Raw genomic sequence first — 15818 nt, 5'->3', positions numbered from 1 at the left:
TTGTTGCTTATTTTGATAACGCCTAATGGGTACTTGAGATCTTTGCGACTAACGCGGCATAGCAGGATATCATGGATAGTCGGACTTCCAAAATTCACTCAAAAGATGGTGGGGACGCGTCCCCGTGTCCCTGCGGGAAACGGCGCCCCTGCATATTTTCCTTGAGAGGGGGGGGGGACGTTGATGGAGTGATGTGTATACGCAAATAAGTTAATACAATAAGAGTTATAAAGGGTACTAAAATATATAAGGCTGCATCAGTCCAATCGAATTTCTGCAAAGTGCCCTTTGATGTCGGTGCCCCCCCCCCCCCCCAGATTAAAAGTGCTTCCGCCGCCCTTGGGCTCATGTAAGATTCGCTAAACAGGAGTTTACCCTCGAAAGTTGAAATAAAAATAAATACCTGTTTCTATAGTGTAATATCTGCAAGACATCACGTAACAGTCGTGACGTTGATTTACGTCATTGAAAACGAATCGTCGTATCTATTTTTAGATACTGAAGTGAACCCTGTCTTTGATTAGCTTAGCTTGTACTGACGTTACACGTCAGCTTAGCTTTATTGTAAAATATTAAAAGCACCTTCCACTTTATCCGATTCAGTATTCGCTGCAAAAAAACCAACAAACATATTACTAATTTAGAAGCAAATCCTTATCTACGGAAAACTTTTTGCACCAGAAACCAACTTTCGCGAAACAGGTAGGCTAACCTATGTTATGCATAGGCCTAACGTTAAGCATATATAACGTTGGGAACTTATGTTATGTGGTATGTGTGTAGCCAATGTTAGGCAGGTCGATGTAACATAATATCGATGTTGTACCTCAGTAATGTTCCAAATTTGAGTCCGACCCCTTAGACCGTAATATTCACGTTCTCTTTGCCAAGATAATCTATGGTGTGGGCAAAACGAAGAAGACAATTACATAACGCATTTCCTTATTCACCTGAAGACAGATGGTAGGCTAATTGGAATCCCATGTTGAAAGGATAAAAGAAAAAATATATATAAAAAAATGCAAATTTTTAGGTAAAATTGTTTACCTGTTCACCCTAATAACTCCACTATTTAAGGCTGTGATATGCTAGCATCGCCTACTAGGAAAATGTGATATAGCCTCTAGGCAAGAACAAAACTAGCAGTAGTATGGTGGTAAATTTGCCTGTGTTTTATGTACTGTACTGGAACTGTTTGACACTATAATAAATTGCTGTATTTGTAAGTCATATTGTAACCCCACTTTCTCAGAACGTTTAGTCTACAAATCCTTCATCGAAACGGTCAAAATAGCCACAGGAAAACATCAAGTTTATATTGTGACACAATTTCTTGAATTATTCCACCCATTTAGTCCATCTTCTAAAATAACATTAATGCCCTAGTCCTTACTAACTATATTGCAAATTTATGGTACAGTATACCATCATACTAGTACTTTCCTATTAGAAGGAGTGTCGATCCACATCATAGGCTAGTACATTTCAAAATTGTAACTGAGATGTGGTTGATCAACTTGATCCAAATCTACCATAATATGCTAGATGTTGTGTCTGATGGAAGGACTCTAGTATTCAAAGAATGCAACATTTGTGAATGCAGATTGAGTGAAACCAAGTGTTAAATATTCACTCTGCTCCTTGATTGGTTAGCTAGGTTTATTGCTGGACCATCGATGATGAATAGTAGCCAAGTGCTTTGATGTACATGAATTATGCTACCATCTGTGCAATATGATACCTAAATAGAATTTGCAAGCTAGCTCCATTGTAGTATTCATGAGTAAAAGCATGTATGCAGTTGGAAATGAAATGGATTTTTTTTCTTTTCAATGAACTTAGAACTGTATCAGTTACTTGGAAAGAAATAAACATAATATGATACTGATGATGGTTTCTGAAACTTTTTATCAATGACAACATTTGACATGTCACAGAGGGTGGACACTTTGAAAGCTGCTGATTGTCCCAGATCATCAACAATAAATAAAAGTCAAAATGAAAACTGCTCAACCATGTTAATTAATAGTCAAATAATTTTGTGCCGTAAATCATGGATCTTAGAAACATCTCTTTTCAGAAATCACTCATCTGTCATCAGTTTACTGTACGATCCACTCAACAAAAGAAAGCAACTTACTGATTTTGTGAAGAAATCAAGCACTTCTGCTCTAACAAGTGTTAGTACAACCATGGAGATGAAATCCAAGTGGCCTGAAATAATTGTGCTGACAGTGTTAGCAATATCTGTACAACTGTCAGTAGGATTTGGCTTTGGTAAGCACAAATATGGTCACTTTCCAAGAATTATACAAGTCTGTGTCAATTTTAACATCTTACTGTTATTGGTTTAAATGTTTAATTTTTTCCAGTTTTGAATCAGCCCTTTCCATTAGTGAATTGAAAGATTTTGTGTTTGCATACAAGCCTTACTATTGTTGTCTGTTAGTTACGGTAACCTGTAAGCACTTTTGGCCAGAATCAATTGATTCCATCTGTAAGGTGGTTAGACTGACTGTATGTATTTGGTGACTGTACTGTAAACTTGTCATACACCATAAGCCATGCTTTATAGATTCTCATCTAAGTAAACATAATACAATACATTTAATCTGTGGCTGTTACCCTTTTTAGTATTGAATTTGTGGTTGTTACCCCTATAAAATCAACCTCATTATAGTGAACAAAATCTAAAACACCTTGTTTTCAGCTAAGAAATCTGAAGAAGAACTAATATTGGTGATTATGTGAGGTCATACTGCGCTAAGTATATACTAAAAATTATATGAAAAGTCAATTGTAAAACTTAGTTTATAAGCATGTTAATGCCATCAGGCTCTGTTGACATCTTAAGATATCTGCCAAACGTTAGCTATGGTATAATTTCAAAACAGTGTTACTCAAGAGCCTTGAATACTCTTTGAAATATACTGTAGCCCTATGGCTACACTGAACTTAGCTCTACAACACTGTGATAGTGTCAGAGTGGAAATAGTGATGATAATCATTGAATGGTATCAGAGCTGTCGTTACATCTTATTGAAGCTTGAGTAGCAACTAATCTATTCACTCCAACTGACAATCACTAGTAATGAATTGCATTCCTTTTGATAACCTGACATAAAACATGTTTGTTCTTTTCAAGGTAAATCAGATAAAGTTCTCCTCGAAGATGTAAAGACTCTCACGCTTTATAATAATAGAATGACAACAGGGAAAAGATCTAGTCCTGTTCCACAGGTAAATGAAAATACTTTTAATCACTGAGTATCTTTTACATGACATTACAATATAGTTAAGCATTTGCTTCCCTAGTTCGTTAAGATCTACTATATAACCTTCTTTATGGAAATCTTGGTGAACTAATATATAATTTCTCAGGGCTGCAAAGCTATTTAAATTTGGTCAGGTTTAATCGGTGGCTTTACATTTAGATTGATTTTGGTCTAGCTGATGCCCAGCCTCCCCCCTTGTATTGTTATCATGATTATCTCTTCAGTTCACATAAATGCGGGATTCTTTTCGATTGAAATCTTGTCTCTCCCATTAAATATCTTTCTTAACATCTTGAGAAGCTTCTGTGGATATATCCATTTAACTCATCTTGAGAAGTTGTTCTATTCCCTGCCTGTGGCAAATTATACAACAAGAAATGTCTGTGTTTCCTGCGTGGCATTGTGGGAAACAGAGAAGTGTTTCTGACAGATTGCCAGAACCTAACAGCTTGTGCCCTACATATGGTAACAGCAAACACTTGTTTATTGTCAAGTTTGACAAGAAGCACTCGCTGTGCTACTGTACTTCATAGTAATATCCCCTTGTCACCTAACTTTGTTCTATTGTGACTCACAAGACTCACAATAAATTCTAGATTCTTACCTTATCCCCATAAGAGGGTATATGAATTAGGGGTGTATTCAAACAAAAGAATGTATTTCCTTGGCATATTTGTATCCTTCACAAACAAACTTTCATCTGAATATATGAGAGCACAGAAGTTGATGTGTAAGTAGGTGAGATTCAAATGAAATCATGAATATTAATATTTTATTCTATTCAGATGAAATGCATCGGTGGGTCTGCAGGTTGCAATGCCTTTAGTCCTCAGGTTGTCCAGTGTTCCAACAAAGGATCAGATGGTTATGATGTTCAGGTAAGGATACAAATATTAATCCTGTCCAGGAACTTTAGTACTCCTTGTGAAAATACCAAATACTGACCTCCTATGTGATTGGATTGGAATGGAGGTCATATTTGCATTTGTAACAAAATTAAAACTGCATACCCATTAATGAAAATATGACCTCCATTCCCCCCCAAAAACTGCATATTCACTAATTAAAGTACTCATGATAGATTACTTTTAACATACATGTTGATCAATGCTGTTCATTTTAATTTGTACAGTAGCATGTAAATTTGCACTCTACTTGGTGGATGGTTTGTTGTTTGTTATAGCTGTAGACAACCTTCAAACATTCTATATTGAGGTCTGGCTAATTGCAAATACACATGTTTATCAGTCATTGTTAATGCTTAGGGAAGGCTTGCAAACTTAACCGACGATCATCGCCGGTCCAGCGAGCAGCACAACTAAAAAGCTATTTGTCTTGTACAGTGTGGCATCATTCAGCTATATCCCCAAATTCTTGTGTTGTATGCCATAGTTGTATATGAACATAAGTCAGTATTCATAACTAACTTCCGAGGCTTCCTATGTAAATATCAGGTCGATAAGCACCATTATTAGGAAAGAACTGTCTTGAGAAATTATCCAGAATTTAGTAAAACATGTTTTGTCTTTCAAACCTGTAGATGTCCAAGTATTCCTTTCATAGTTATTTGATTCTTTTTAATTGTTAAATTGAATACATCCTGCTTTGGAATTCAGATAAAGCACCCAACCATGCTACTACATTTTAAGCATTACTTACTTCTTTCAGTACTCAGTGTATTTATATACTCTTGTAATGTTTAACAGTGGGAGTGCAAGACAGACATGGACAATGCTTATCGGTTTGGCATGATTGAGGTAATCTGTGAAGGATATGATTACCCAGATGACAGATATATTCTAAAAGGTTCATGTGGGGTAAGTTTAAAACCTTTTTAAATCCTTTTGTGGGTATATCAGTGTTCTTCATTTACCATTTTATGTATGGTATGTGAGATTAAAGAGTTCTTTCAAAATTGAAGAAAAAGTTAGGATGTTTTACACAATTCAAGACGTCCACTCCTGGACCAAAGATATTATTTGAGTCTGCTTTCTGTATAACTACAAGGTAACATTGGTTTGTTTTTAATTAAATGTACACCAGAGGTCATGGCTATTCAAGGGCTTACCAGCTGTTTCATTACCTTTGAGTACCTGGCAGTTGCCATTGAGAACTTTCTTCGTTGTTATATTTTTCATGAAGAGTGGCACCATATATGTTCTGATTTAGTGTCTTAAAAAATATCTTCCTTTTACAAGCATTTAACATAAGTTGCCCATGGCGTTCGTTTATCCCTTTTACAGCTGCTTACCAAATATGTAATTACGCTCATGTTGTGCCTAATGTAATGTGAATATGAACTATATTATCAAGCTTTCACCCTTTGGTACATGTCGGTTAAAACAATACATAACACAAGTGGAACAGAAAGAACCAAAGACCCAAACATTAAAAGAAAACCAATCTTGATTTTGTGTCAATTCTGAAAATTTTTTTTATACGTGTACTGAATAATAGGAATTCTTCATATATATAATTGAATTATTCATCAATTGAATTTTAGCTAGAATATACACTAGACTACACTAAAGAAGGAATGAACCAAGGAAAACAACAACATAATTACTATGGTGACAGTAGTGGGAATCACTACCAAGACAACCATCATGATTACAACAGTGGCTATGCGTAAGTATAATTATTTTGTCTCATAGATTTAATCAAGAGAATAATATCCCTAACTTAACATGCTTCTGCAATTTGTTTTAAAGAAGCCGATTTCAACTGATGTGTGTAGTATGGATATCAAGATATATATACAAAAAGGAAGGTGAAGATAGGTGGTGGTAATTGCCTCTTCAGGGAGCTTAAGTTCATTGATGCTGACCTTAAACACTGTATATCTCAGCAACAAGATATGGTTGATCTTGATGTCAAAATGCACAGAATTATGGTAGACAATTCCTGACACATGAATAATGGAAAATAGAATAACATTATTCAAATATTTCAAAACCTTTTCACAAATGTTATCAAAGAAGTAATAAAAGAGGCAAACAAAGAAGCAAACATTATTGCAAAGACAGTAGAAGACAATCCAGTAGAATTTTACGTAAAATATGGCAGCTCCATTTATAGTCAATTTATAACTTTAATTAATTAATAATGAAATTAAGTGCAATCACACTGAATAATTGCTGAAAGTTGTGTGGTCAACATTGTTGTTGGTTTTATGAAACCAGAAACATAAAATATGAATTGTTATGGTGACATCTGTGGGGAAATCTAATAATATATATTTTCAGCACAACTGTAATAGTATTTGCATTTTTTACATTGTCATTATTGCATGATTCATGACTGTAATGGTTTCTTTAGTTTTCTTAAACATATGAGAACTGTCTTTACAAAACATTATGTTCCTTTTCATTGTTTACAGGAGTAAAAGAAAATCTTCTTTCAGTGACTGGATAATGCTTGCCATCTGTGGTCTGATCATCTACGGCATATACAAATCATGTATGAGCAGTGGACACACTGGATATCCTTTACCTAACACTCTGATAACAATTTGGTCAATGTTTTCAGATTTTTAGATCTCTTACAAAGTTTGTTTACAGTTTCATGTAATGTCATCTTAATTTGGTAAACCTTTATTAGTAACATGTTGTTAATCTTAAATATTTTCATGTATTCTTTGTCAAGAAAATAGTGCTCTTTTCCTCTTTTAGGTAAGGAGCAATGGATTAGATATGTGCATGAGAATTAAAAAAATGGCTGTTACTTAATAAAAAAAGTCAAATTGAATTGCTCCTGAGGGTTGTGGTAAGAAGTCTCTTACTGTAAACTTATCTATATAGAATGATTTACTATTCTGACATTCATAGCCGATAAGCTATCCATTGAGTTGGATATTTTGTCCACTTGTGTAAAGATAACACGCTTTGGTAGGGATTTGGCATAGCAAAATTTCAAATTGTAGGTAGACATAGAGATGTAAGATATCTAGTCAACAGAAGTAGGCATTAAAGTCACTGTGAAAGACTGTTCGAGTGCCTGACTGTTTCTAGTATAAACGTCCCAAGTCAACTGATGTTTATTTTCTTTAACTACAAAAACACAACTCATCCTGATGATGACACTAACAGGAGAGGTGGCACTCACTGGGGAGGTGGCTCAGGGGGAGGTGGAAATCCACCACCCCCAGGATTCAGACCAGAGTACAATCCAGACAGTTGCTCGGGTACAGCTGGTGGATCCACACAGGCGAGAGCAGCTGGAGGACAAGGGCTAGGAGGGGGAAACTTCTGGACAGGAGCAGCTGCAGGGGGTCTCATGGGGTATCTATTTGGAAACAGATTGTAAGTACCCAGAATCCCTTGCGATTCATTTGAAGTTGGTCACTGATAACCCAAAAGATTTGTGGAGAAAATAAACTGAATTTTGATCAGTTTCAAATTGATGATATAATTTACTAAAGTTGATTTGATGTTAACCCTCTGATTGACTGAAGCCCATCTTCCAATCTCACAAGGTTCTGCCTCTTCTAAATGGACATCCCATGTTCATTTGTCAGCATACAGTAGTTTAGGCCACAGCTTTGCAACCAAATCCCTTCCCCAGCTCTCGCCGCATAAAGCAATGTGTCAGTTTTACTTGATTTCTTCAAAGTTCATATTCATTATCACTGTCAAATGTAGTTCTCAAGATTTCTTCTCTCAGATGTGTCTGTTCCAGCATTAGTCCATCCAAAAAATCCAAAATGAAATAAAACATTAAGTTGTGTAGCCACCTGACAACAGGAGTATTATCAGCCATTCAGCTTGTAGATAAACCTGTGGCTTGCTCACATACTTGTTTAGTACTAGATAATAAACTTTCCATTGCTTTCTTTTGAATATGGCTTTAATATGAACCATAGAGAAACTTGACAAACCATAACCATTGTAGTCAGGGGTCAGTATTGTACATTCAGAAAAGTTTAATTTTGCTGAAGTGAACCACAGCTAGTGGGGGATATCGATGAGGGTTGCAGGAGTGTTCCTGAGGGGTGAATATGACAGCCACTCTTGAGAAAACAGACAAAACACAGTAAACAAAATCTTATAAATGAACAAGATGAAAGTATATTACAATGGAATATTGATGCAAGACGGTATACATTGCATTAAACCTGTCAAAACAAATTCAGACCGTCCTACACACAAGGGGCAATTCTCTCAGACAATACAGTAATATTACAGTTAGTCTTAAGTTAATACAGTAAAAGCATTTTTATGTATAAATTCAGCTTAATTGACTGCCAGTTGAAGGAAAATACAGGGATACATAATATATCAAAAGTGGCTGTCTTGAATGAAGTTCTTCACTGGTTAAGAATGGTAGATTTCCAAACCAAAATTTTAGACCAACTTCGCCCAATACTGGCTTAAGGGAATACACCTATTGTATTAGCCTGTAACACAATACACTAAGTAATTGCAATATCAACCTTTAATCAATACAGGTGGACAATACGATGACCATAAGCTGAGAACTACATATTAGATATATACCCTCTGTAAAACTCACAAAATGAAGTAATAACCACTCTTTCAAACAAGTATGGAAATATTAAATCCTAACTCAGGGAGGTACCTGAACTCAGGGAGGTACTTGAGGTGAGGGAGGTACCTGAACTCAGGGAATATTGTTGTTACTCTGACACAAGCTTCAGTTCAATCTAACACAGTGTGAGTCAATCAATGAAAACCCTAATCCAAACCACGTAGTCAATATGGATGAACAGTGACTTCCTGTTATTTTATACTAAATGTAAAAGCGAGTATGATCAAAAATACTTCACACCTCACATGGCAAAAGTACACAGTAACTGGCAGTGTCCAAAATACCTCTAGAGTTCAACAGGTGACTAGATAAACTAGAATGTGTGTGCTGATGTCCCTCTAGCTCTAGACATAAGTATAAACGAGGATTTACCTACAAAACCTGTGGCTACACAGCAAACTAAAACACTTGACATCAAAATAAACCTGAGTAATATGTTTAATTGACTCAATAAAATAACTAATATCATCTGTCATATTCAATAGACAAAATGATAGCAACACCATTTTCAATCACTGTTCAACTTGACAACATATTGGCAGTGAACAGCCCTACAAGTCTCAAGTGTTAAATCTTTGAGTAACGTTATATCTCTCTGTCATACACCACTCAATAACTCATGTATAGCCTAACATAGGCCCACACAGTAACGGAAACTTAGCCTTACTTTAGGGAATGACAGCGTACACTCAGATCATACTGAATATACAAAGAATGATCATGCAACGATTAATATAGGTGAAATATTCTTTTAATCATCTTACTGAATTAACGACTTACTCACAGAACAGATAACATCACTCAGGAATATAACTATCCAGATTCACTGGACAATCACAGACATCTCGTCTTGCTCACTTGGGTTTGCGTTCCACCACAGCTGGTCGGTGTGCCATATTAGATGAAACAATTAGACACTTGTCCTGAGACCGAACCAGTATAAAACTGGGGCATCCATGCCTCTGAGAGCAACTCAACTTGCCCACCATCAAGTACAGATGATAGTGCAAAAGTTCTGAGCAATTGACGCAGATGAAACCATAGAAATATAGAAAATAATGTGATTACGAGGACAAACCTGGGAGCCTCCGGCAGCATGAACCTGCCCTAATGTAAAGCTGAGAACTGCCCAAGTCCATTCTAAGGTATTACATAATCAAAATCACATGGCTGAACAAATGGGAATCCTTGTTTGCAAGCAGTGGACTTGCCAAAGTCGTCAACCATGTTAATTAGTCGTTAACAAATCATGTGGGTGCCCAGAACAAACATAGTGAACAGACACAAAATTTCCACACCAATACATTGCTATGATTAGAGACTGAACAAAACCATTGGACACCTTTCTACTGACATCTGAAACTACTGTACTTTGCAGAATTGACCATCGCTTGCTCAGGTTCTTTGCCACAGAAATTGTTTTATTGTAACAAATATTCACCATAACCAAGTTCCAAATCGAATGATGAGATTGCCAGCTTACCAAGTATTTTTTTCTTTTGGGGGGGGGGGGAGCTATTGAATCAGAAATTAAAGTTGAATTTAGTTGTATCAGGGAGGCATTCATAAAAGAAAGTTTATTGTTAATGTCGGTTTTGTTGATTAGGTTTATGAGTGACAAGGTTTTATATTTAAGTTAAGTCTTTTTCTTGTCTAACTACATCAATAGTGTTAATGTTCAGAACAGCATAGTAGTGTACAGTAGGGTGGTGTACAAAAGTGTTTAGTAGTTTACAGTGCTTTTAAGGTTTGTTATCGTTGGTTGAAAATTTGTCACTGCCTCATTGCTACTTTAATATTAGCATAAAATTATAGTTAAACTTATGAACAGAGTGCACCTAGTATTGTGCTTGCTGTGATATGACAAGATTGGATTTAGGAGTTTGTGACCTGTTTATGTGATACATTCAAAGTTGCAAATTGGTATGGAACATTTAGGTCAGAAATAAACAAATGTGCCTCCAGATTTCAACATTGATTACTACAGTAGATGAAATTCATGTTGTCATTGGTATATACTTTGGATATCAGAATGGCTTTTTTCTTTTTGTTCTTATGTTAGCATCTGGGTACCTTTATTGATTTTTAAATATGTCTGGACTTAAAGGTAGTTTTCACACAGTTGTAATTAGTACAGTGAGAATCCTTTCTCAATGGTGATTTGGCCATTTTGCTACTCCAAGTTAAGAATCAATAGGCAATTGTCAATAGTATGTGCACTCCTTTAACCATTCCGATCTGACAAGGCATGTAGTAACGTTGTGGATCTGGCCACCATCTTTTATATCAATGTTGCTAGGTAGGTATGTAGGAAGCTGAAATTCATTACTGATAGCTAATTTTTGTATTGAGTTGTTTTTGCTTATTTTAATTTTCTCATGACATAAACCAGAATATTGTTACCGTAATGTACCTTCAATGACTTGTACTTTTTGTTTTTCTCTGCAGCGGGGGTCGTGGCTACAACCAAGGATATGGTGGTTATGGAACTGGCTGGGGAGGCGGTTATGCAAGACCACGTACCTATCGCCAGCCTAGCTATGGGTTCTCTGGCTTCAGTGGTGGTGGAGGGGGATTTTCAGGTGGCAGCACAGGAACAAGATCAGCATCTGGTAACGATTATTTTTGTTTTAAGAGAAAGAAGTTAGTAATTGCTTTGAACTCAACCAATTATTGATCACAAATATCCATTACACTACTCTCCTTTGTTATGGATGCAAACAAATAAGCTTGTAAATGAAAAAGCAATGTCCTTCTGATACACCCTTCAAATTATATGCATTTCTGTGAATATGTTATACATACACTGAACATTAATTTAAAGCACAAACTGCCATCTGGTTTTTGTGCAAGTTTGCTGTGACATCACTTCCACATGTTTGTCAGGTGTGTAGTTTATGTTTGTGAAGTATTGACTCTATTAGCTTCAGTCCTTTTATTTCCCATCTACATCACTGAACAACTCCCAATAGCTTTAACATGTTTGTTTAGTTTAGTGGAAGTAAAACGTCAATCCCCTCTTAGGGCTGTGTAAAAATTGTAAAATGCAAAAGCTGATATGTTAAGCCTTATACTGTAAGTCAAAGTACCCTCCTTTCTGGAAAATCTCACTACGATTAGATAGTTGCGATATAGCCTGTAGTGGAAAAAAGTTAATCAGTGAAGTTTATGTACAGGTATGAATATTTCATTCCACTTCAGTGAGTGGTCTGCACTTTGTAAACCCTTATTTCTTGAAGACATCAACTCTGCAATTTTTTGTTTATTCATTTGTTGGCAGGTTTTGGTGGAACAAGAAGACGTTAAGGTGACTTTGATGCCTAACATCGGGAACATGGCTGAAACCTGCCTTAAGCATTACCGTTTATTTGAGTAAGGTGTTGTAGGTGTCAAATAGGTGTGGAATAGGTGCCAAAAAAAAGGATGCTGAGGGGCCTGCAGTTAAATACCGCCTTGCTGCGTACAACATATTTTCTTGTTCTCTGTCACGGTAATCTCTATTGTTTGATATTGATTCAGCTTTGCTGCAGCATTTCTCTTTGATTGACGGGATGCCTTAATGACATTAATTATAACTTTTTGTATTGGTGGAAGTGAGATATTAGGGGAATACTATTATTACTTTCGTGTTGGTGTAATATATCTTCAAGACACAGCACCATACTTTGTCTGAACCTATGACTCTAAACAGAACAAATGCTCATACTAACTATACTTGTAATATTTAGGGCAGATTAATTTTATGAAGGAAACATACTTAGGAGCTGTTAGATTCATCATAGCCATTGAAAGTAGCTATATATTTCTAAGTCCAACCAGATTCACATCAATTATTAGTACAACGGTCTGTGTGAAGGCTTTCTTGTAATGCACAGAACAGGGAAGGGAGGGGTAGTTAGTTATATACTAGTTTAACATATTTTCTCAAGATTTTGTACAATTCCTTCCATATTTGATGATGAAGCATTTTGCCTGTGAATCTATGAACCTGATAAGGGACTATGGTTGTGCATTTTCAAACTTTGAAAGTTCAACACAAAACTTCACAACAAGGGCGGCGGAACCGGGGGGCACAGGGGGCATGTGCCCCCCCACTTTTCCTCAGGTTTTTCTACATAAAATATGAGGTGTCTCAAGTCAGCAAGAGGCCAGGGAACCAGAATGAACACTCGGGAAGGGCTGTTTCCGGCCATCTGAGGGCATTGTAAAACCAAAAATTTTCTTGTACGCTCCGCGCCAACCGATGGTGGCGCTCCGCTCAGATAGTCGTGCATACAACTTTGCCAATCCTGTATGCCCCTGACTTTTAATGAATTTCTGTGGGTCAAACTCAAAGCTATTTCGAATGGAAAAAACTTTGTTAAGATTTTAACAAGAAATAAACTCTAATTGGGAAGATTCCTACATTATCAACTAACATGATTTCACCTCATTTTGTTCCTTGTTTCACAATTTGCACATGGGATATTGCAGTGCTAGTATGCATATTTTCCTTGAGGGGGGGGGGGGCGTTGATGGAGTGATGTGTATACGCAAATAAGATAATACAATAAGAGTTATAGAGGGTACTGAATATAAGTCCAATTGAATTTCTGCAAAGTGGCCTTTGATGTCGATGCCCCCAGAATAAAAATGCTTCTGCTGCCCTTGCTTCACAAGTGAGACAGGAGTATAAGAACCTGAGAGAACTACTTGTGGAATGTTACTCTCTGGAATGAATGTTTATAGAATGTATGTATAATATCTCTCTTTTCAATTATTTATGGAAATGAAATTTGTCATAATTTTTGGACATCAGGGTCTCAGACCTGTGAAAGGAAACTACAACAGTATGCACAGTATGCCAAACTTTAAGTTTTGGTAGTAAGTTCAGTACAGCAGATTCTAAGAGAATAGGCCTATTTGTTATTTTGAAATAGAAGTCAACAAATCAGAGGGTAGAATCATTCCATGGTGGTAGGAGAATAAAGTTTATAGGGAAGAAAGGTGGGTTGATTTCTTGCAACAGGTTGATTTAGTTCAACAAACAATGACATTTACATCATTGGTTTCTGATTTCTAGTTTGAACGATTTAAGCACGTAGATCCAAAAGATGACTTATCATTCATTCATTTCCTTATGGTTACTCATAATGCTTGTTTGGAGTAAATAATGTTATCTTGTCATATAGATAACACTACATATTGTTAAGTTTATTAATAAGGATAGGTGGTCTGTTGTATATATTTTATGTCATGGTGTATAAATCTTTTTCAGGCTTTGAACCTTATTTTAGAATCAAGTTTTTGTATTTCGATATGAAAGAAGAATATATTCAAACATAAGACAATATTGTTGAATCCTCCTCTTTTTGGCATTGATTTCATTTTTGATTCCTTGCCAGAGGCAATAGGATTCTATGTGATGGTGAGGCTGTTTGTGCATGTGTGGGTATGTATGAGACAGTTACTTGTAAGTAGTTACCGTACTCAAAAAGTGAATGGTGGATTAACTTCATATTTGGTATGTAGATCTGTCTTATTGAGTGCAAAGAAGCCTATCGTTTTCTGTGAAGTTCAGTGGTCATTTGGGGTCAACAGAGGTCGAAGTCTGAAAACTTTGTGAAATATATAAATCAAAAGCACATCTATGTTGAACTTTATACACGGTATGCAGATTCAGCTGTTTATTAAAAAGAAAACTTAAAAAGAAAAAAGAAAAAAAGAAAAATCAAAATTGGTGGAGGTCAGAGGTCATGTACAGTCAACATTTAAATGAAAGTCTGAAAAGCTTGTAAACATGATAACACAAGAAATACATCTTTCTTGAACTTAATAGAATCCTATTGAAATTGGTAGAGGTCAAATGTCACATGGCATCATAGTTCGAAAACTTTTTAAACATGATAGCTCCAACATTTAAATCTACAATTAATCTGTGAATTCTCCAATGCATGACTGTTTGTGCAATGCCCAAAATTTTCTGGTTGGATTTACAAGTAATGTTACTTAAATGACTCAACCTTTCATCCTAAACTACATGAAACATTTTGCACCATGACCCCACTCCATGGGCACCACCCACTTCCTTTCCCTTCTGGATCTACCCAAATTAGGCAACTATCAAGATCCACGGTAAGGGTGGGCACGCTGGACAAGAAGAGGACTGTTATAGACATTGCAAGCTCGATAGATCCACAGGAAACCCCACCAATAATAAGGTAATTATAAGTAGGTGGAATAAGGTACATGGTATAATGCCATATGTTTGGCAGTGAACGCTACATGAACTGATACACTTCCCTCCAAATAGACCAATATGTGTGTAGAGGGATCACCTCAGAATACTTGGTTTGTAGAGAGTCTGGCCAGTGAACCTTCTTTGGACCTAGAGAAGAGAGCTGGGTCCAACAAGTGAGCGCACATTTACTGGAACTACAGGCTCTCAGACAACTGACAGAGCTCCCATCCTGGATGTTATCTGTAGTAATGTGATGCTTAAATGTCCTGGTAGAGTGTGTTGTGTAAAAATAGGTCCTGCATGTGGAGGTGGGAGAGACAGGTAGGAATGGTCGCTAGTAAATCCCCAAACCAGTAAGGTTTGGGAATTTACCTATCACCTATCTACCCATCAATATATGCGCTGAGTGTCACTGCTATGATTCTGTGAGACCCAATGGAAGGGACCTACCTAAAGGAACTCCCACGATGCAACGGTGTTGGTCAAGTGTGAAGCGATGAAGGTCGATGGTGTGTTCCATAACACCACCCTTAAGATTTCTTCCACATGAAACCCAGCATATAGCACATTGGAAGACTCTTGACCTTTTCATTCCTGTGCCAGTACTTTGTTACTGGCAGAGACATGGGGACGGATCAGCTGGACCAGCCATCTTGTAATGGTTCTCCTTGGACAATTGTGAATGCAGTGCAACTGACAGGAGAAATACCTTTGATGAGGTCTGTATTGTCTTATTCTTCTTGATATACAATGAGAGTGCCCTGAAGGGCAACACA

General features: G+C 36.6%; 1 protein-coding gene across 2 annotated transcripts; it reads left to right on the top strand.

The window, feature by feature from the left end:
* The first annotated feature begins 471 nt into the window (after window positions 1-471).
* LOC139955884 (store-operated calcium entry-associated regulatory factor-like) lies at window positions 472-14152 on the top strand. Of its 2 annotated transcripts, XM_071955167.1 has the most exons (10): window positions 472-702; window positions 2081-2277; window positions 3146-3240; window positions 4061-4153; window positions 4982-5092; window positions 5779-5903; window positions 6655-6757; window positions 7338-7576; window positions 11271-11434; window positions 12103-14152. In XM_071955167.1, exons 2-10 carry the CDS (start codon window positions 2193-2195, stop codon window positions 12126-12128), a joined length of 1041 nt encoding a protein of 346 aa, XP_071811268.1. In that variant the 5' UTR covers window positions 472-702; window positions 2081-2192; the 3' UTR covers window positions 12129-14152. The 2 variants fall into 2 exon arrangements, with proteins under 2 accessions (XP_071811268.1, XP_071811269.1); XM_071955168.1 differs by lacking the exon at window positions 2081-2277.
* Window positions 14153-15818: the final 1666 nt, after the last annotated feature.

The sequence above is a fragment of the Apostichopus japonicus genome, chromosome 2 (assembly GCF_037975245.1).
Source record: "Apostichopus japonicus isolate 1M-3 chromosome 2, ASM3797524v1, whole genome shotgun sequence".
Classification (NCBI taxonomy): Eukaryota; Metazoa; Echinodermata; class Holothuroidea; order Aspidochirotida; family Stichopodidae; genus Apostichopus; species Apostichopus japonicus.
The sequence above is the reverse complement of the archived record's forward strand: the minus strand, read 5'-3'. Positions and strand labels throughout refer to the sequence as shown.